General features: G+C 37.3%; 1 protein-coding gene across 1 annotated transcript in view; it reads left to right on the forward strand.

Moving 5' to 3' along the window:
• The window catches only part of PPFIA2 (PTPRF interacting protein alpha 2), a 471,528-nt gene that overhangs the window by 380,607 nt on the left and 67,500 nt on the right, over nt 1–23,421 (forward strand). Inside the window, exons 16-22 of the mRNA XM_081084175.1 lie at nt 1,491–1,582; nt 7,944–8,079; nt 9,832–10,052; nt 15,750–15,987; nt 18,516–18,545; nt 20,650–20,780; nt 23,238–23,392. Of these exons, the coding sequence (XP_080940301.1) occupies nt 1,491–1,582; nt 7,944–8,079; nt 9,832–10,052; nt 15,750–15,987; nt 18,516–18,545; nt 20,650–20,780; nt 23,238–23,392 (1,003 nt within the window). The remainder of the gene's footprint in view (nt 1–1,490; nt 1,583–7,943; nt 8,080–9,831; nt 10,053–15,749; nt 15,988–18,515; nt 18,546–20,649; nt 20,781–23,237; nt 23,393–23,421) is intronic.

Consider the following 23,421-nt stretch of genomic DNA (forward strand, 5'->3'; position numbering starts at 1 on the left):
TTAAGACCATATTTGTTTATTGTGTTTTCTGCCAAATTATAAATTACATGAGAGCAGGAAATTTGTTAGTTTATTACTGTATCTTAGGTGCCTAGACACAAGAGGTTCTTAATGCATAATAGGGGAAATAACAAACAAATTAATTAATAAATATAAAAAGCAATGGTTTAATTTTTTTAAAGTATTGATCTAACCATACATCATTTTTAAAATGATATATCTAACAGAAGAATATGTGGGGAAAAGATTGAAGGGAGCATCACCTTTGTGGAAGCTGGTAAAATATTCATAAAAGAGATAAAAAGGATGTAGGGTAGAACGGTGGTAGTAAGAATGAAAATAATAGATATGAGAAACTTTACAAAGTTCACATTGACAAAAAAATAGTGAAATGAGAAAAGAAGTATAAGTCAAGTAAAATGGTAAACACATGACACCTAGAGAGGGAAAAAACAGCAATAGAAAATCCAGAAGGACACATTTAAACGTCTATATAATAAAAGCCCAAGCGACCTTTATGGTGGAACAACCAGAACGACTGGTTGCTATGATCACACTGGCCACCAGGGGACAGACGCTGAATGCAGGAGCTGCCCCCTGATGGTCAGTGTGCTCCCACAGAGGGAGCACTGCTCAGCCAGAAGCCAGGCTCATGGCTGGCGAGTGCAGTGGCAGCGGTGGGAGCCTCTCCCGCCTCCATGGCAGCACTAAGGAGCAGCAAGCTTAACGTTAAGGAGCGATGAACAGACAGGCAGTAAGAAGCAAGAGGTCCTGGACTGCGAGTGGGCGCAGGCCAAGCTGAGGGGGACCTCCCCCCAGTGCACGAATTTCATGCACAGGGCCTCTAGTTCATATTATAAAAATTATAATTATGAAAACAAAATTAAGTGCTTACATGAGCACTTAAATGCTATAAGACAACTTTTGATAAATTTTTAGACTGAAATTGATAATGCCAATCTGAGAAAATTATCAGTTGCACAAATAATTGTACTATTATCAAACTGATAATTTAACTCATATTAGATGATTATTTTTTTCCTCATTCTTTTAATTCAACCTTCTTTCTCCTTCACCTATATATCTTTCTACTCTTATAGAATAATAGAAATCCTTCACTGACTGCATAAATAGGACCTTTTCTTATTTTTTAAACCAGCTATGGTTTTGACTCTGTATTTTTAAGTGATGTAAACATAGCTGGTCACAACCTTAGTATTCCTGGGGGGTTTTTTTAATTAAAAATTAATGAATTCCAGTAACTATAGATAGTGTTTTGTTGATTTCTGCCATTCACATTTTCATTACAAGGGGAAAAAATCAGGCATGCTTTACTTTCATGACGAATAATTTTTAATAAAATTATATCCATCAGTTTTTTCATTTTTTAAAAACCCACTAAACTTGGTGGCTGGCTTGGTTTATCATAATTGAGTCTTGGTATTATTGGTATTTGTATATCATTTAAGTAACACTTCTTTGATTTTTAGGAAAGATTAGCAGAAGAAATTGAAAAGCTGAGATCTGAACTTGACCAATTGAAAATCAGAACTGGCTCTTTAATTGAACCCACAATATCAAGGTAACATTAAATTAAAAGCTTATCTGCAGTTGACTAAAAACCAGCATGAATCTCCTTATGGTTAATATCTCCTCAAATAAAATAGACAAATACATGTGTCTCCTATTGCCTAGCCATTGCCTTATTTTGACTCCTCACCAATTTAGTTTCTACATTCCAAAATAATTGTATAATTTAGAAATCCTTTCTGCAGATTTGCAATAAAAGTTGAAATCACTATCTTTCATATTCTGCATTTATTATATAGATATAAGATGTAAAAGGAATATTAAATGAAGAAATGAACTGTATGGTAGATTACATCTCATTCCAGGAAGAAGTATCAGCTCTTTTCTCTACATGCAGAAATATTTTCAATGCTTACTGTTATTGAAGAAATATCATTGATTATGGTCATTCATATTCAAAGAGCATATAACTATTTTGGTAAAGTAATTGCAAATAAAGAGGAAAAGCAAAATTATATTTGCTAAAGAATTCAAGTTAATTTAGCTTTACTTATCTACTTTGACTCAATACCTAATGTTTAAAAAAGAAGCAACGAGACAATTGTTTCTCTCTAGATAGACTTCAATAATTCACATAAAAGTTTCTTTTTTGCTTAGAGACTTTTATTCAAATTCTATTAGAAACCCTAGAAGGGCTCACTCATTTAATCATTTATTTATTAAGCAATACAGTGACATCAGCTATCTGAAACTTTTGACACCACAGATTTCTAGATGTTCATGTTTCATGGTCATATGTTTATATTAAGAATATTAGTTTCATGAGGGCTGAAGCTAATATTCTTAATATTTTCTCTCTAATAACTACAATCTCAGCACCTTAAATAAACTGCCATATAGTGTGCTTTCAATCAATATTGTTGAATGAGTTAATATCTGGTAAAGGATTTTTCAGATGTTCAGATGACTAATCCAAATTTTTTAAAAAAAAAATTCTAAAGGAGATTATATTTGTCAGTATAGGTACTAATGAAACATTCAGTATTTTGAGTATTTCTCTAACTCATTTCTGTAGCCACAAATACACCTAAATACATCCAATTTTTTTAAAACGGATAGGCCTTTACTTTTGGAAATCATGCTTATTTTAAAGAAAGTATTCTGACTCTGAATCAAATTAATTCAGTTCCATGTGTTCATATGGCAATGATTATTATGACGATGGAGAAGAAAAAAAAAAGAGCTGATAAATAAAAAAGGTGTAAATACAGAGAATGAACATTATTAAATTAACAAATTAAATGTATTTTAATAGGATCCAATGGGCATTTCATTGTCTTTTTCCCTTTCAATCTTAGGAATGCAGAGTTCTAGAGGTGTTGTCTAAAAGTTCATGCCACAGTGAATCATCATGGGCCACCTAACAATGTGACATTTATTCACAATTACAGAACAACACAGTACAACTTTCCTCTATGCTGCAGACTGTAGTAGAAATAACACTACAGCAAGCATTCTTAGCTTCAGATATACAATTACTAGCTGTTTGATTTTGAAAAACCCATTTCCTTACAAAGGTTCTAATTTTGTATATATTTTGCATGAGTTATATATAAAATACTGTTTTTCTGACCATCTCACAAGCTTACATTCCAGATAAAATGAGAAGTAATCAAAGGGGTTTTGTGAACAGTAAATCACACCAAAATTATAAAGTATTATAGGAATTATTAAGCTAAGCTGATGGAATTTATAGTAAGTTACAGTATAATCAAATATTTATTAAATAGCAATTATTTGTTGGACAGCCATGCTTTTGAGTGCATGTAATTAAGAAAGAAACAATGAAGAAAACAGATGGTGCATGATAACTTCATCAACTTGTGTTTGATCTTCCAGTTGAGGAGGTAGGAAGAGATGAGCTAAATTTAGTGATTATCTATCTACACTAATAAAAGACAAACATGCAAATTGACCGTACCTTCACTACACCTTAAGCCATGCCCACAAGCCAATCAGAGTGACTATATGGAAATTAACTCAACCAGATGGCGGCTGGCAGCCACAGAGCTGGAGCAAGCAGGAGGCTTGGTTGCTCCAGTGATGGAGGAAGCCAAGCTTCCCGCCTGCCGCGGCTGGCTCTAAGCTCCACTCAAGGCAACAAAGTTTCAATCATAGAAGATAAATAAACCCCAGATACCTGCTTTCAGCCGGCCATGGCCACAGAGCTGGAGTGAGCCGGAGGCTTGGGTTGCCCCTGGTGATGGAGGAAGCCAAGCTTTCTGCCCGCCCTGGCAGGCTCTGCGCTCCACTCAAGGCTACAAAGTTTCAATTATAGAAGGTAAATAAATCCCAGAATAAAAAAAAAAAAAGGAGAGGCTGGAAGCTTACATCACTGGGGGGCTTGGCCAGCCTGAAAACAGCCCTCAGCCCCTCACTCAGACTGGCCAGGCATCCCAGTATGGACCCCAACCCTGGAGGAGGTGTGGCCAGGTGAAAACAGCCATCAGCCCCTCACCCAGGCTGACCAAACCTCCATGGGGTGAAGGTCCCCACTGGGGAGGGCTTGACCAGCCTTCAAACAGCCATCAGCCCTCACCCAGGCTGCCCAGGCACCCCAGTGGGGACCCCCACCCTGAAGGGGGTGTGACCAGCCTGCAAACAGCCATCAGTCCCTCACCCAGGCTGGCCAGGCACCCCAGCGGGACCCCCCACTCTGATCCAGGACACCCTTCAGGGCAAACCAGCCGGCCCCCACCCGTTCACCAGGCCGCTATCCTATATAATAAAAGGGTAATAAGCAAATTGACCCTAACAGCAGAACGACTGGGAATGACTGGTCACTATGACACACACTGACCACTAAGGGGCAGATGCTCAATGCAGGAACTATCCCCTGATGGTCAGTGCAATCCCACAGGGGGAGCTCTGCTCAGCCACAAGCCAGGCTGATGGCTACCAGCACAGCAGTGGTGGCGGGAGCCTCTCCCGCCTCCTCAGCAGTGCTAAGGATGTCCGACTGCAGCTTAGGTCTCCTCCCTGCTGGTAAGTGGACATCCCCCTAGTGCTGCAGGGCTGCCAGAGGGATGTCTGACTGCCAGCTTAGGCCCGATCCCCTGGGGAGCAGGCCTAAGCCAGCAAGTGGACATCCTCCTAGGGGTCCCACACTGCAAGAGGGCATAGGCCGGGCTGAGGGACCCCACCCCCGGGTGCACAAATTTTTGTGCACTGGGCCTCTAGTATATATATAAAAGCCTAAGCGACCTTTGCAACTGAAAGACCAGAAAACTGGAACCACTGGTCATCCAGTCGCTATGACACACACTGACCACCAAGGGATAGACACTCAATGCAGGAGCTGCCCCCTGGTGGTCAGTGTGGTACCACAGCCAACCTCCTACAGCCTCACCCCCACCCTGGCTGGCCAGCCTTCTGAGGCCCCTCCCCGCTGCCTGGCCAGCCCCCAATAGGCCTCAATTGCTGGCCAGGCCAAGGGACCCCACCTGTACACCAATTCGTTAACCAGGCCTCTAGTCAGTAACTAATATCCTCTACTAGTATCTCATCTGAGAAGAAAGTAAAATAAGTAGCAGAGTGTCTGGAGACAACCTGATTTGGCTAAACTCTGAAGAAAGGGTAAGATGTGGATAATTAGGACAATAGAGGACATTCTAGAAGCAGATGAATGGATTACTGGTTTACTCTAAGAAAATTCATATTTGAGTTATCTATGGACATTCTTTTGTGAGATAATGTGCAAGAGTCACAGGAGATTCCAGAGTGAAAAAAACACGAGGGTTCCTTGTCTACATGAATTGGTGACTGTAGATGCACTTGTTTTTTTAAATATATTTTATTGATGTTTTTACAGAGAGGAAGGGAGAGGGATAGAGAGTTAGCAACATCAATGAGAGGGAGACAGCCATCAGCTGCCTCCAGCACACCCCCTACTGGGAATATGCCCGCAACCAAGGTGCATGCCCTTGACCGGAATCGAACCTGGGACCCTTCAGTCCACAGGCCGACGCTCTATCCACTGAGCCAAAACGGTTAGGGCGATGCACTTTTAACTTAAACCTCCTAGTATGTCTCAAAATAATGTACAGCACATGATTAAAATTTTAAATATATAGAAATATTACCTTTGTTAGAGAACTAGCTCACAGAATGAATAAAAGGAAAGAGGTGAGCAGTAAGCTCTTTTTTTAAAAAAAAATATATATTGTATTGATTTTTTACAGAGAGGAAGGGAGAGAGATAGAGAGTTAGAAACATCGATGAGAGAGAAACATCGATCAGCCGCCTCCTGCACATCTCCTACTGGGGATGTGCCCACAACCCAGGTACATGCCCTTGACCGGAATCGAACCTGGGACCCTTCAGTCTGCAGGCGGATGCTCTATCCACTGAGCCAAACCGGTTTTGGCAGCAGTAAGCTTCTTAGATCAAGTGTAAGCAATGGCCTCTTCTATGATTGCTGTTGTCTCAGGCCTCAGGTTATTTCAAGGTCAATTAAACATTTTTTACTTACCAGACACTGTGGTATTACAGATACAGTGATGATGGTGGTGAAGAGGACACGTTCCAGATGGAAAATAGAGGAATAATGGTTTGAGGACCATTTTAATGGAAGGAATGTGAGGCGTTAAAATAGCATATGACAATGGGACTTTTAAACTGAGACTTTAAGAATGCTAACCATGTAAATGTGTGACGAGACTGTTTTCAAAGGCTCAGAGACAAAAGAAAGTGTGAGTTGTTGAGGGAATTGAAAGTCAGTACAGCTAGATGGAGAAATACAGACAGTAGTTAGAAGTGAAGCTGGAAATTAATTGTAGAGGGCCTTTTAAGGACACTGAAGATGTTTAAGCTGGTTGTCAGTGGGACCAGATCTGTGTTTTGTTTTATGTTTTTAATAAATGACCTAGAGTTGAGAGATAAAACAACAAAAAATACTCCTAGGATGATATCATAATTTTAGAAAATCCACTCCAATGCCCAAAGAGGCATTATCCTAAGTACCACAGGCAAAAGGCACATAGAATGTTCTGAGCTGGTTTGGAATGTATTATAATCAATTTCATTCATTATCTTACCAGACATTTATTAGGTATTTAATAAATCCTTGAGCATATAATGGTGATGAAAATATATTTGTCTGTCAAATAGATACATACTAAGATTTGTACCATTTACAACCATGGCCTTCTTGGTTAGTTTTTTATATATGATTAATCCACATAAAAAATATAATTTGCTTAAGTCTCACATTAACAGCTGTAAAAAACAATCTCTGTCCTCTATTTTGGGGATGATTCCTTAATTCATTTGCTTTAATGTCCTATTGGGCAAAACAAGGGCTTGCATCAGCCTGGTCAATATCTTCTAATGTTATAAACACTCAGACTTCACCTAACCTCTTTCATCTAATCTGGCCAAATATCTGGCAATGCTCCATTCACAAAGAAACCTAGGGGCAAAAACATAGATCAGCAAGAGTCCCAAGTTCCAGAGTAAACAGAGCTTTAAGGATATTTGCTACTGATAATAAATCATTTTGTAGGACAGCATCTTGCCACTGTTATCATTATTATTATAGTAATAAACTGAATTTGCTGTAAATCTCCATATAAATAATGTTCATGGAGAAACTTTTACTGCACTTTAATTAGAATGTACTTTATTATCATGCTTATTGAAGAACAGTGTGCCAATATTTTCCAATTGGAATGTTCCAACTGTTTCATCTGTAAGTAGATTTCCAAATCAGATGTGATCATCAAAATATTTTTTTTTAATTTAAATGAATGTCTTGTTAAAAGCTAAAAAAATTATTTGGGTGGTATATCCTATTTTATTACAAAATAACTTTAACCTTGGGTCAATCTGATTTTAAGCATTTTTTTGTTGATTTTTCTAAGTTGAAAAATAGAATGTTAAAAAACAGAGAATTCTGGGACCCCAAAAGTTTACTTTTTTTCTGTTATATTAATGAGAAATGCTTAAAACAAATACAGTAACAAATAGCATATATTGGAATATCCACTAAACAGCTCAAACGAAATATAGAATTGCCAGAATTTAAGCCTCAGGATTTTGGCTAGCGATCTTAACATGTTTTGTTGTCCCACGACATTTGAAAATAATAATTAATGAACAGAAAGGCTTTTTATATTCTAAAAAGAGAAAATGCAGTCGACCTTCAGGAAGTCGACCACAGGAAAATGCACCTGCGGCCAGAATTTCTGACATAAGCCTCTGGAGTGACCTCAGAGGGTCAGGACAATTCATCAGTTTTCTTTCTTGAAGTTTATTTCCTTGAGGCTTCATTGCCAATTAAGAAGTGGATAGTGATTTGCTGATAAGTTTAACTTTGGCGATTGACTATATTTCATATTTTTCATTTCTTCCAGGACTCACCTGGACCCCTCAGCTGAGTTGCGCTATTCCGTTGGATCCCTCGTGGACAGCCAGTCTGACTACAGAACCACTAAAGTAATAAGAAGGCCACGGAGAGGCCGCATGGGCGTGAGAAGAGATGAGCCAAAGGTTAAACTTTTTATTTCAAGTCTCTGATGGTTTTGAGTAAATATGCTATTGCATTTTGGACAGAATTTTAATCCTGAGAAGATTTATAATGCTAACATTTTTATTAGTGTGACATATGCCATGCTTTAAAAACAATAACAAACTTGAAACCCCTACTGTATGCTAGGAGTTCAACCAAGAATTTCCCTGTATTTATCCACATAATTTTATGAATTGGGCACTATTTTTATGCTATAATTTTATGAATTGGGCACTATTTTTATGCTAACTTAAGATATAAAAATATTGAAGTTCAGAAATTTTGTGTTCAATTACACAGCCAGCAAAGTAATAGAATCAAAACATGAGCTTATGTTTGCATCGTTTTAAATTCCGTGCTTCTATCCATTATGCTATTTTGCCAAACAAATGTATTTTTTGTTTGCTTGGGCACCTAAGCAATGGCATTCATACTGTTGATTAAAATTAATTAAATAGTTTAATTGTAATTATGACTTTAAAAACACTTTGAGGAAAATGTACACAGAGTATTGAAGGTGTTTGGAGAGAATTGTCCATGATCAACTGCAGTGCCAGCCTTGCATTCACTCAATAACTTCAACTTTGTAAGCTATGCGTGCTCAGTAAGTATGTAGTTGCATTTGATAGAGAACATAATTCCTTTGTGCCCTAAGTATATTTGTTCTCCCCAACCCCTTGTATGTGTCCAAAATACTACATAATCTGCTTGTCTTTATTTGTACAAACCCTTTCTTTCCTTTTCTTTTTTAACACTTGGTTTTTTAATTGGTACCTATGTGTCATGTACAAATTCTTCCCTCATAAAAGGTAATCAGTATCTGCTTAATGGATAGATAAATAAACAAATGACGAATAAATTAAGTTCATCTTAGTTCTTTTCTCATTTTAATGAAAAAATAAATTAATACTACTCAGTGCCAAAACAATTTGTGAAATAAAAGCTAACTCAGGTTTTCAAATTTTAAATAAATGCTCAAGGCAATATCATTATATCATCACAAAGACTGAAAAAAAATTAAAACAGCAGAAAACTCTAGAACCTCAGTTTTACTCCCAAACCTCTCATACTTTGAGATTACAGCTTAAAAAACCCTGGTCTCTTGGTTACTCGGGACTTTCATTCATATGAGGTTTTATTATATCAGTTAAAACATTGGTATGCCTTGGGCTTTAAAAAAAAACACTCAGGCATTTGAGTAGAGCAGAGCAGTGGAAATGAAATGAAATTACTTTGCAATATTTTTAATAATATTTATTTCAATTTATGTAAATGACTGTTGGGGAGAGAATTCATGTATAATTTTCTGTGTAATAATATTAGTATTCTGAGTCTGTAATTCAAAAGTGTAGATAAGATGAATTAGTACAAGAAATGGGAATGCTTGAGTACAAGTCAGTAGAAAGGGTTAATTTGTAAAAAAGGAGAAATGTTACAAACACAAATGCTTTAAAGTAATTCTTACCTCAGTTTGGGGTTGAGCTAGATATCATGGGGAAGTTTTACATTTATTATTTTTATTTCTATTAAAATGTTGATACTTATGTGGACACTACTTCCCATAACATAAAATGCCAATGAGTTATTTTATTGAACCAATACATTGGAATGTTAATAATCAGTTCAGCTTTTGCCAAGTAATATATAAAAGCATGTGTGCTTTTGTGTTGTTTTTCAGAATATTGCTTTGAAAGTGAATAATGTTATCAATACTATAATTGTTCACCATTCAGGTGAAATCTCTTGGAGATCATGAGTGGAATAGAACTCAGCAAATCGGAGTGCTAAGCAGCCACCCTTTTGAAAGTGACACAGAAATATCTGATATTGACGATGATGACAGAGAAACAATTTTTAGCTCCATGGATCTTCTCTCTCCAAGTGGTCATTCTGATGCCCAGACTCTAGCTATGATGCTTCAGGAACAATTGGATGCTATCAACAAAGAAATCAGGTGAGTTCTGTTATTCTGGTGGTGATACCTAGAAGACCTGGACATTAAAAATATGATCATCATATCAGAATCATTGGCATTGACTGGGAGGGTATTGGAACTGCAGAATTCCATACTTCACTCCACATCTACTGATTCAGAATGGCATTTTCACACCATCCCCTGGATGTCTGTATAGATCCTATATGAAATTAGGGCAGCTTTTGTAAGGAACATACATAAAACATAATAGACATGATATGAGGGGGATATGAAAGAATGAGGTAAAGTTTAAATCTTCTCCAATGAATTTTAAAGCACTTTTTAAATTTAAATTTACTATTTAAATGGTATTGGTGGTGATAAGATACGTTATCAAGGTACAGCTAGCACTGCTGTAAAGCTACTAAATAGCGTGCAAATTCATGTGCAGCCAGCTCCTTAAAAGTATTTAGACATTGGTGTGAAATTAACCATGACTGAATTATTTCAAAATATGATATTTAAAAAGGTATCTAGGTAATGGATGATTTTAAAAGAGTAGAATAGAAGTTGTACAACTTAACATTCAAATATTGAGAAATATCACTATGATCATTTAAATTTTAAGTTATGTGTTTTCTTGAATTCCGATGACATCCATGGTTTGTTTCTATTATTCCTTTGATTAATCCCAGTGAAGAACCTTATTGTGTCAGGTGGATTTGTTTTCCTTCAAACTAGGAAACTATTCTTTATTTTTTTTTTCCACGGATGAGCAATTTTTACTATTTTGAACAATGCCTTTATTGGTTCTTTCTACACTAGCTTTAATCTGTTGACCTCCTACTTTGATTCAAATTACCTCATTCGCCACTATCATCAACATATTGTACATTATAGTAGTTTCTCACCTGGGTGACAATCATAGTTTTACCTGGTTTCTTTGTAGTATTTGGATTTCCAAGCTAGTTCAAACTGACACGGCAGCCAGAGCAGACTTTTTAAAACCCAAATGTGCTTATGTACTTTTCTTGTTAATTAAGCCCTTCAGTTTCTCTTAAGATAAAGATCAGAATTCTTTGATGGTCTGCAATGCCCCATCTACTTCAGCATTCTTTTGCCTTCACCTGTTCTAGTCCATGTTCCATTATACCAGTACATGACTTCCTGTTCTTTGAATGTTCCATCTATTCCCTTGTTGTGGCTGTTTTCTTCTGTTATATTCTCCTCAATCTACACTGTTCTACCCTAACTCTTCACCCACTTTATACTACTCACCATGAACATCACGCCATCGCTTCTGTCCTTCAGTTCACTTTTGGGTCCTTTAGGTTTTTGTGTGTGTGTGTGTTTTTTTTTTTTTCACTAGATCATATGTTATATAAGAGCTAGGAGGTATATCTGGTTTTGCTCCTGTTTTATTTCCAACACTTAGCACTTTGCTTGATAAATAGAAAGTGCTTCATGAATAATTATTATAAATAGAAAAATATATAAAACATGAATTCCAAATAAATAACACTTCCTGATGCTGTGCAGCTAATGGTTGAATTCACTATTAAATAGATTAAAAATCAAGTATGCACCCTTGTGATATTTGTTTTCACACACACACACACACACACACACACACACACACACACACACAACATGCACATGCTCCCAATAACATGTGATGTCCCTCCAGGGACTCAGCTTTCTTGCATTAGGGTAGAAATTCCCAGTAACAATCATGGCCTAGACTAATTAAGTTGATACCCAAATAGTAAACTCAAACTATTATCTTTTAATATGTTCATCACTACTCCCCCCCTTAATGTAGAGTAAAATAGTTGCTGATTGTAAGACATTAAGAAATATATAAAATTTGAGTACATAGCAACATTTAAAAGAAATAGGCACCTTAATATAAACTGTGGTATTATGCTAACAGTAATTGGAATTTATCTCTGGTTAGAATTTTTCTTATGTCACAAATTAATTATTTCACAAAATATTTTTATTTTAAATCCTCTTCTCTGGCTTCTTACTGTTCACTGATTCTCTTTTTTTAATTTATTTTTTAAATATATATATTTTTTATTGATTTCAGAGAGGAAGGGAGAAGAAGAGAAAGAGAGAAACATCAATGATGAGAGAGAATCATTGATGGGCTGCCTCCTGCATGCCCCCTACTGGGGATCAAGCCTGCGAACTGGGCATGTGCCCTTACTAGAAATCAAACTCCTGGCTCATAGGTCAATGCTCAACCACTGAGATCATTCACGGGACTCACTGATTCTCTTAACGAGAGAGATCAAAGTACTTTAAACTCATTTATCACTGACATAGTCATTAATCTGTTCATCTATAGTTAGCTACTATTGGTCCAATTTACTTTTGTCATTTTATTTATTCATTCAACTTGTCTATGATTCCTATGAGAATCCCTTCCCAACACACTAGAACATTTTAAAGGGAATCTATTTTGTTATTTCATTTGCTTTCCACGTATACATCATGATTAGAAAGATCAATGAATTGACATTTATTTTTTAAAAAATAAATTGAACAACAAGGCAACATTTGATTTTCTGTTTGACTAAACTTTGATTTGCCTCTTACTCAACTTATTTCTCTAGGTTTGACTCTCCTTTACAATTAATAGAATACTAAAGTTAATAACAACAAGTTCTTTGTATAATAGAACCACATCACCAGATTTTTCTGAAGTCATTATCCACCACTCATTTTAAATGTACAAAAAAATTCATTTTTTAAGAGGACTTGTGCTTAACGCATTAATGATGCTATACTCTGATACTTGATAAAGCCTTTATTTTAGATTCTGATCTTTGATTCAAGTTAAAGTGCACCCATGAAAATAAACTTCAAAGTAACAGAAGTTAATTCTTTATGTAAGTAAAAATTTTAACTAAGATAAAATTTTCTTTTTAATATTTTTATTGACTGTATTTGTTTAGAGCAGTTTTGGATTCACAGCAAGTTTAACTGAGGTGGAAGTACAGAGATTTTCCCATATTTCCTCTGACTCCATACGTGCATATTCTTCCCCATAATCAACATCCTCCCTCACAGTAGTATGTTTATTACAACTATTGAACCTAAATTGGCACATCATATTCACCCAAAGTCCATAGTTTATGTTATACTTTATTCTTGCTGTTGTGCATTCTATGTGTTTGGAAGAATGTAGAATGACATCTACCTATCAATATGGTAGCAAAGAATATTTTCACTGCCTTAAAATCTGCTGTGTTCTGCCTATTGATCTTTCTCCCCATCCCCAAACCTGGCGACCACTGCTCTTTTTACTGCCTCCACAGTTTTGCCTTTTCCAGAGTGCCATATAGTTGTAATTGTATAATATGCAGCCTTTTCAGATTGGCTTCTTTCATTTATTCATGTGCATTTCATGTCCTCCTATGTCTTTTCATGCCTTGATAGTTCATTTCTTTTTAGTGCTGACTAATATTCCAGTTTATTTATCCATTTACCTATTGAAGGACATCTTGGTTGCTTCAACGTTTTGGCAACCCTATATAATAAAGAGGTAACATGCAAATTAACCCTTGTGCCCTCACAAGATGGCTGCCTACAACCAGGCCAGCAGGGGGGTTAGTGAGGGACCACCAAATGACTGAACAACAGGCTGAGTGGGGCGATCAGGCCAGCGAGGGGGCCGTGAGGGGCAACCAGGCTGGCAGGAGGGGACAGTAAGAGGTGTCCAGGCCAGCAGGGGGGGCAGATAGGGGTGACCAGGCCAGTGGGGGGGTGCAGTTGGGGGCGATCAGTCTGGCAATGGGGGGCAGTTGGGGGCGATTAGGCTGGCAGGGGTCAGTGAGGGGCAAGTAGGCTGTGGGGGGGGGGGGCAGTTGGGGGCAACCAGGCTGGCAGAGGGGCAGTTGGGGGCGAACAGGCCAGCAGAAGGTGCAGTAAGGGGTGACCAGGCCAGTGGAGGGGGGGCAGTTAGGAGCAACCAGGTCAGCAGGAAGGGGGCAGTTGGGGGCGACTGGGCAGGGGGGAAGTTATGGGCGATCAGGCTGGCACACAGAGGCAGTGAGAGGTAATCAGGCCAGCGGGGAGGGGAGGGTAGTTAGGGGCAACCAGGCAGGCAGGCTGGTGAGCGATTAGGAGCCAGTGATCCAGAATTGTGAAAGGAATGTCCAGCTGCTGGTTTAGGCCCAATACCGGGTTTAGGCCCAAACATCCCCCGAGGGGTCCAGGATTGGAGAGGGTGCAAGCTGGGCTGAGGGAAACACCCCTCCCCGCCCCCCCCACGAATTTTGTGCACCGGGCCTCTAGTTTTAAATAAGATGCTCTAAACATCCATGTACAGGTTTTTGTATGGACATAATTTTTCAACTTCTTTGAGTAAATACTAAGGAGCATGATTACTGGATCATATGCTAAGGGTATGTGCAGTTTTATAAGGAACTGTCAAACTGTCTTCTGAAAACTCAGGAGGTTTCTGTCCCCATATTTTTCAAACAAACTATACTGGTACATGGTTTCATTATGACAATATGTAAAATATGTATAGGTTCAACTTAAATAGGAACTTTATTCAATCCAGCAGAAGCTCTTTATTCTTTGTCTTTGTATAGCTAATACACACTGAGTGGCCAGATTATTATGACCACCTGACGTTTGTAGGCAAATTAGCTATAATTTCTCGCTGAAGTTGCTAGAGGGCCAGACCATTATAAATAGGGAAGCAGGTTGTTTACCACAATAGTAGAAGTGATTTTTTACTATATACTATATATATCCCACCTTCAAAGGCTGTTAAATTGCATTGTTTACCCATATCTTCAGAAAAAAATCACTCCTACTGTTGTGGTAAACAACCTGCTTCCCTATTTATAATGGTCTGGCCCTCTAGCAACTTCAGCGAGAAATTATAGCTAATTTGCCTACAAACGTCAGGTGGTCATAATAATCTGGCCACTCAGTGTATACACCTTCTTGAAGCTTGTTTCTATTTAAGCTTTGTCATCTCAAAGGGATCTATAGCAACAGTTTAATTTTATAATTATCTATCATCTTTCATCTCCACATTTTTTTAAAATATTTTTTTATTGATTTCAGAGAGGAAGAGAAAGATAGAAACATCAATGATGAGATAAAATCATTGATTGACTGCCTCCTGCACGCCCCCTACTGGGGATCGAGCATGCACCCCAAGGATCTTTCAGTCCGCAGGCCAATGCTCTATCCACTGAGCCAAACAAGCTAGGGCCATCTCCACATTATTAAATTGCATGGTGTTTATTTAAAGGTGACTTGGCTAAGTACCTTAATGTTTAAAAAATGACTTAGTCATTTATTTATCCAAATGAAAATTATGAATGACCATTTATTTAGGATTTTATCAATTATACTTTCTTATTGGGTTGGAGGTAAGATTTAATAACTTTGTTGGAATCTGAGTTTCTAAAACTCATTTATCAGCGCAGGAGTTCAAATGTAAGTTTAGGATTAATGGCATACATTAATTATGCAGGCGAGGGGTTTTGTAGGTTATAGTATAAAAGTGGAGAGGAATTATGTATCACTTAGAAAGTGATTTCTAAATTTCAGCCAGGAAGTCTCTTGAATTTAATGAAAGTTATATTCCCTAGAGAAAAAAAAGATGGAACTACTAGATTTGATATAAAATATTCACAGAATTTTTATTGACTCATTAGCATTATGAGAGCATATAATGAATCAAAATTAAACTGTACCTTTCAGGCTAATTCAGGAAGAAAAAGAATCTACAGAGTTACGTGCTGAAGAAATTGAGAATAGAGTAGCAAGTGTGAGCCTGGAAGGCCTGAATTTAGCGCGAGTCCACCCAGGGACCTCCATCACTGCCTCCGTTACAGCTTCTTCACTGGCCAGCTCATCGCCCCCCAGTGGACATTCAACGCCAAAGCTCACACCGCGAAGTCCTGCCAGGGAAATGGATCGGATGGGAGTCATGACCCTGGTATGCTGATGCGTCCAGAGACCCTTTGCTGCCACTAGGATTCATGACACATTAGTTGATACTGATTGGGTGTTTCCTCTAGTCTAAGGGCTTTCTGTGTATTTTATTATTTCTTCTTTTTACAACAACCTATGTGGTAGGTACAGTTATTAATCCCATTATGAGATGAGGATATGTAGTCTACATAGGTGTAACTTTCCCTAGGTTATATAATAAGTAAATGGATGAGGCTAATTAAAAGGCAAATAGGTAAAATAATAGTTGATGCACCGTAAAATCCAGCACAAACGTAAAAATTGGAGGATAAATTAGTCATACTACAGAAAAATCTGAAATGTATATTGTGTTTCTGGTAAGAAGGTTGTGAAGGGTCTATAAAAGTTCACAGTGGCTGTGTGTGTGTGTGTGTGTGTGTGTGTGTGCGCGCGCGTAATATATTGCCAAGATGTTTAATTCACTTTCTAATGACATTTTAAAATAAATATGTTGCAATCATTTGTGATATGGCTAGTGAATTATATAGATAAAAACTACCTTATAAATAATTGACTTTTAAGTTTTTATTTTATCTTGATGAAATTTCTGTTATGCATATAAATGTAGGTATCTCTTTCTTTGATTATGCAATTGAGAACTTAAAGAGAAAACTATTTATATGGTGAGGCAATATTTCCCACAGCAAACTTTGTAGTTATGGGCCTTCCATGCAATAAAATCTATATAAGAGAAATGGTGAACTTTTTTTAAAAAGGAAACATTTATCTCTTTAAGACATTAAGCTAGTGAGTCCTCTAGTCTCTGCTGACTTCCATACTTAATATTAAAAATAGAAGCACCAGCAATAGCCACTCAGAAAAAAGAACAACTAATCAGAACCAACTCCAACCAGATACAGAGCAAACTTTTAGCAAATGTACTAAGATATACTAAGGCAATAATGGAGCTACATTATGATCTACTTATTTTAGAAATCTAGACATCCCTCTGATTTTATTAACTAAAATGACATTGTCTCTGGCTTAGATTCTGCCTGTTTATTACATGCTACATACTGATGACCTACTTGTTAACTACAGCTAAGTAAGAATCTTGGTCCATAGAGAATAATTTATTCAGCATTCAAGGCAAGGAAACTGGTTATTTCTGTACTACTATTATTTACTTACATTTTTACAACATAGTGTTTTGAATTTTTAAGTATTTTCATGAACACTAGCATTATAACCCTTGACAGTGTTATTATTTTTATAGTAATATGATAAAATATTTTTAATATTTAGATGTGGCATTTGTGTGACAAGGGTAGCAGTGCTCTTAGGAATTTTCTTGAGTAGTCATTTATAAGTAAATCAGTGGTAAATGAACATTATCACACTATAATGTCAGCACTTAAAATTACTTAGGACATTTTCTGAGGGTTAACAAGTATTTAAAATGTTGAATATCTGACCCAGATAAACAAGAAATGAAATCCAGAAAATCTTTATTACCTAATGAAACATTGTCATCAAATAACAATAATGAAACAGATTTTCTTTCACATGTATAAAATAGTGGAGGAAAAATAATATTGTTGGGTATAATTTATATTTGAATATTCAAAGAAACATTAGAAATTTTAGGGACAGAAAATATAAATTGCAAAGACATTGTAATTGTTTGGGTTGTCTATGTTTATATGTTTTGCAATCATGTTTATTGTTTTGTTGCATTTATTTTTATTAGCGTATCCACTTTTACCTCACAACGAATACATAAGCATAAGTGACATGTTAGCAATATCTAATTAGAACACTGGATGGGGTAAACCTACCCATTTTCTAATAACAACTAAAATGTAAAGTATATGGAATAGTTTAAAAAAATTATTTTATTTTCATAACAAAAAGCAATAAAGATATTAAGTGACTAAGGTTCATACGGAATCATAAAGAATTAGCTTTATAAAATATTCTGTAAAAGAGTGTTGACAAGAAAATAGCAGCTCCAGAAACATGTTATACTGAGGGCTGAGCTTGTGGTGCTTGGGAATGGGGGATGCGTTAGAGTCCAGGAAGATTGAGATCCCCCAGGAACAGCCCACCTGCCCAAAGGAGGCGCAAGGCTCTGCACAGCTGGGGCAAAAGGCAGTGTTTGTAAACTCCATATATATGCATTGAATGTGTGTTTATGCACAATCTTTTCATGGCCATTTATATTTTACGGGGAGGATTTAGTTCCATTTTTATTTCTGGCTAGCTCGCTCTATTTGTGCTTTATGCTTCTTAGGGCCCCTGTCTCCTATCTGATGCCTGTGCACAGGTGACATGCCCCACCCATGCCACGCAGGAAGTTCCCTCTCTAAAGTGACTCCCAAGAGGAGTGCTCTTATAATGATTGCAACAAGTAAATGTAAACACACTTATCTAGGAAAAAATGGAATAAAAAAACAAAGTCAAATTATAGATACTATTTAAATTTGTAACATGGTTAAGTGATCATCATTAACTAGTTGTGTTTTATGTTGCTTTTATTGCTGCCAATCACAGCCAAGTGATCTAAGGAAACACCGGAGAAAGGTACTGTAAATACCTTTTATATGACTATGAGTTAAATATTGTGTGTGTTTTTCCTATGAGAGCTTTAAAATTATATTCCCTGTAGTTTAAATACTGTAGTAACATAAAAAAGAAATATCAAAAGTATTTAAGCATTATTGAATTCTTTAAATATGACCATAAGAGCAAATGTTTTAAAACAAAAAAATTTCTTTCATGCTTTTTTGGGTCAATGATTAGATTATAGGGACTAAGTATCCTGATTTTCTACAGAAGATTTAGAGCACTGCTGGCACAAAAATTATCTAGTTTACTATCTCTACTAGAACAACAGTAAATGTAGGTTTCACTATTATTCAGGTATAGTGAGGCCAACAGGTCAGGAGGCAACTGCAATGAAAAGATAACTTGTTAAATTTTCCAAGAGGGTTGGCTCACCCAGGGATGAAGGGCCACAGGGAAGCCAGTGTAGTCAGGAGACAGAGAGAGTGGGAAAAGCATGGGCAGGAGGCTTTATTCTGGTTTCTGTGGGAAAAACAAGGCGAGGTAAGGCAAGTAGGGTTAGGATTGGCTGTTTTGAATAATTTTGGTGGGCTCTAGGGAGGGGGGCTGTCTCTAGTTGTCTAACGCCTAACCTGGATGATTACAGCCGAGGAATATTGCTTCCTGGAGTGTAAGAGCAGAAAGATAAGATGGTATGGGATCCAGATCTGGATTGATTGACTTTCGTGTGGAAGGCCCATTCAGAAAGGAAGTGCTTTGCTCTCTCTAGGATTTAGCTGGCCCTGGGAGAGGCAGTCTCTCCTGGCTCAGGATGGCCCCAGGCGCCAGAGCATCAAGAATATAGAAAATATGCAAATATAGTTAATACACTGCTTTCCTGTTCAGAATGAAATCAAGAGCATAAATATTGAAGTAGGCAATAAAGTTATATTTTGACAACATGTGTTCTCACTTCAAAAATCCCCCACTGAATAGATGTCCATGTTATGCTAACCTGACTACGCATTTTTAGTAAATTTGCTCTAATTTTAGTAAGTTATTTATATTCTGGTATATTAAAATAGATTCCAAAATAGCTTTTTCATAGGCCCTGTGTTATCGACGGGGTGCCCTCTGTGTCCCCGCCTGTTGTTGCCAGTGGAAATGGAATTCTCTCAATGTCAAAAGGAAAGGAATTTCCTGAGACTTGCACAGAGGATGAGTGACGTTTATTTCTGTGGAATTAAAGCATCTAGGTTTCCAAGGTTCCATTTTTCTCTCTTGCCATGGAAAAAGTCCAATCTTGTTCTCAGTGGGGCTAGGATTAAAGCCACGGCCCAGAGTTTCTGCTCCATATTAAAGCACAGACCAGTCCGGGATCTGGCTAACTTAGCTTGTGTTCCCAGCTGCATTCCATTGGATGTGGGGTCCACATGGCCATGGGCCATGTTGCTGCTTAAGGACGCATGGCAGGCTAGCACACCGGTGAGTGTGGGTCACCTAGCAAGAGAGCTCAAGAGCTGGGAAGAGGACAACAGAGAGAGGATTATAACTGGGAGCTTAGCCAATTAACCCCTCAGAATGTCGTGTGCTTGCAGTGCCTCCACCTCCTAGCCAACTATTTTTCTCAGGTTAGATGGGCAGACAAGCTATGTCACACTGACTTCACTGCACAAGCACCCATCTCCCCCTTTGTTGGGTCCCTTCCTCCAGTGAACTGCAGGGAATGGACAGGTGGTTCCCTGGGGAGTGTGAAATTGCAGCTTCCTGGTGAAGCTTCCTAGGTGATCATGCTTATAATGTTTGGCCTCCCCTTTGCTCCTTTCCTATTATTAATATTGACTAGCTAATTGTGACTATAACACCTGCATATTGATCTTTGGTATTTATTTACTGTTAAATATTTTTGTAGCAGGTCCATATTTACTTTAACTGGAGTGTCTACTACACTTTTAAAGAGTTATTACATTAACACTCTTTAATAATGTGAATTTATATATGTAAAACCTATATGCCCCAAGTTTTTTTGATTGTTTTTATGTTAGATTTCCTCAGATAGCCTTGCCTTGATGATTCTCCATTTGTATTCGTTTCAGTTGAAATTTAAAAAGAGTTCATCTGAATATATTGTTTTTACTTGTAGATTGCAGTGGTGGAAGAAGATGGTCGGGAGGATAAAGCAACAATTAAATGTGAAACTTCCCCTCCCCCGACCCCTAGGACCATCAGGATGACTCACACCCTCCCTTCTTCCTACCACAATGAGGCCAGAAGGTATGACTCTCCCAGCACAGGACACTGCCCGCACTCCTCCTGAAAACATTATTCTTCCTTTCAGTGTGGTCAAATAGACTGCTTAAAATTTTATATAACATATTTTATTTCAACTTGTGAAATAAATAGAAACAATATCACAATTTTCACAATATTTGTGAAAAGAACAAATTTTCATTCTGAGATCAAATTTTTAGTTTTAAAATTGACTTTACATTTGTGGTCCTGTTATTAGCCAATACTTATAAGAATAGCTCTTCTCTCTCAAATGTGGGATATAAAACTGAAACTAGTGAACACAAACAGCAGTGTGGTGGTTGCCAGAGGGAAGGGGATGTGGGGAGAAGGGGGTCCTAATATATGGTGACAGGAGAAGATTTGACTTTGGGTTGTGGGCACACAGATCTTGTAACATAGAAACCCACACCTGAAACTTATATGATCATGTTGACAAATGTCACCCCAATAAATTTAATAGAAGAAAAAAAAGAAAAGCTCTTCTATGTTTTGTGTATATTTTCTTTTGAAATAGAATCAGGCTAGATGAAGAACTTAATAGGAATAGTAACAAAAACTACAGGGATTCTAGGATGTAGGGCCAGAAAACTTTCTACCTCTTTCCTTATAGATTTTTGGCTGCTCTAAATTAAATTGACATTAGACAGATTAACAGGAAAAAACAACATATTTCACTCATATGGGAGCCCCATAAAACTAGGAGATTCCCTGGCAGTCGGTCTTATATTGAGGCTTACATACTATCCTGAGCTAAGAAGGAGGGGTTAAGGGTCTGGAGCTTCAAAAGGAAGGAAGACAATTCATAGAAAATGAGGTCTTATGTTTGGTAAGTAAACATTTGCCATGCTATGCAGATAAGTCCTTCTGATATAAAAAGTTTTCTTTTTTAATAGCTCTCTTCCTGGTCCAGGCCCCTGACCTAACTTCTTTGGGGTAGTTAAGGGGGAGGTATAAGCTTCTCTTGGGAGTGTTGGACTCTGGCTGTCTTCACCTTTAAATAATCCCCAGGCCAAAGTGGTACATCCCAACATGGCATATTCTGCTCCCATCAAGGACAGGACTATACATTTGGCTTGGAGTGTAAGAGTAATTAAGGTCTGAAAAGTCCATGATGGTGCCCCATTTCCCTTTAGCAGACGAGGCACACCACCTTTTGGGTGCTGCTGCTACTCAGGCAGAAAGTTCTTAGAAAGGAACACACACACACACACACACACACACACATTTACAAAATATTTAAGGAAAAGATAGGGTAATATCAGGAAATATACCACCTGTCATAATGATACTTCATATTGTCCTTTCCATCTACCTAAAAAATTAGAAGATCTATATAATAATTAATGACATAAATAAATCTAAGCATGCAATTTAATCTTAACTGTGTGTCCTTTTTCTGTCATCAATTGCAGCATATCTAGATACATAATTGATATAACTGAACATAACAATGATTAATACTTGAAGTAAGAATTTGCCTTCTAAATACTATGGGTTTTACAACAAATATTTTTGAAAACAGAGCTTTTTGTTCTGGTAAGCACTATTTCTGCTGTGCTTATTTTTAATTTCTAATGCTTCAAAATAGACACTTCCTTCACTGTCCAAAAAAAACCACAAATGAATTATATTGTCACATAAGAAAAGCAGTAGTTTTTGAGTTTAGGGATTGTGGACTCAAATTAATTAAAATGAGTAAGTAATGTTAAATAATTTATTATGTCATTGTCAATTGAATATCTTTGGAAAAAGAATGAGGGCAATATCTATTGAACCTCTCCTATTAATACAGTGTCAAGTACACTGACCAGGAATGGAACCTAGACCAACTGCTTGAAAGTCATTTCAGTTTATCATGTACATCAAAGAATACCTTAGGGATTACAAGAAAAAGTATACAATGATCACTAGGGTATATGATTTGTTACTTCTGAATCCCAACCAGATAATTTTAAATTGAGTGAACTGGGTTCCAAAACTGAGAGAAAGAATGCTAGATGAAAATCCAATGAAACCATCCACTAGACTTCATTATTAGTTTTATTTAAATTTCTTATCATAGGTTTTAGGTTTAAGATTTTAAAAGCACTCAGAGAAAAAAATAGGTAAAGGGTCAAGTGCTAAATAATAAAAGGTCATTTAACATGTAGTTAATAAAGCCACCTATGTTTACTGATTAGCTTGAGGTTGTACAAAAAATAAGGGAGAAGGTCATTTGGAACAAAAATAAATTTTTTAGAGAAAATTTGGAGGCTCAGGACCCTAAGGATGTGAAACCATACTTCAGTTTGACTAAGAGGAAAGGTGAGCAGAAAGGGAGAAAACTTCAGAAGTCTACCTGTTTCTCCTTTCATACCTTTATAAAGGAAGCAAGTCTTGTGTACGTACCTTGTGGATGTTGCATTAAAATGAGCACTTGCCCTCCTTTGTGGTTTGCAGTAGTTTGGCTGCCTCCCTGGAGCCAGACAGCTTTGGGCTTGGCAGTGCCAACAGCAGCCAAGACTCTCTTCACAAGGCCCCCAAGAAGAAGGGAATCAAGTCTTCGATAGGACGTTTGTTTGGTAAAAAAGAAAAAGCTCGGCTTGGGCAGCTCCGTAAGTATGCGTGTTTGACTTTCCACTGC

The sequence above is a fragment of the Myotis nattereri genome (assembly GCF_964212035.1).
Source record: "Myotis nattereri genome assembly, chromosome: 2".
Taxonomy (NCBI): Eukaryota; Metazoa; Chordata; class Mammalia; order Chiroptera; family Vespertilionidae; genus Myotis; species Myotis nattereri.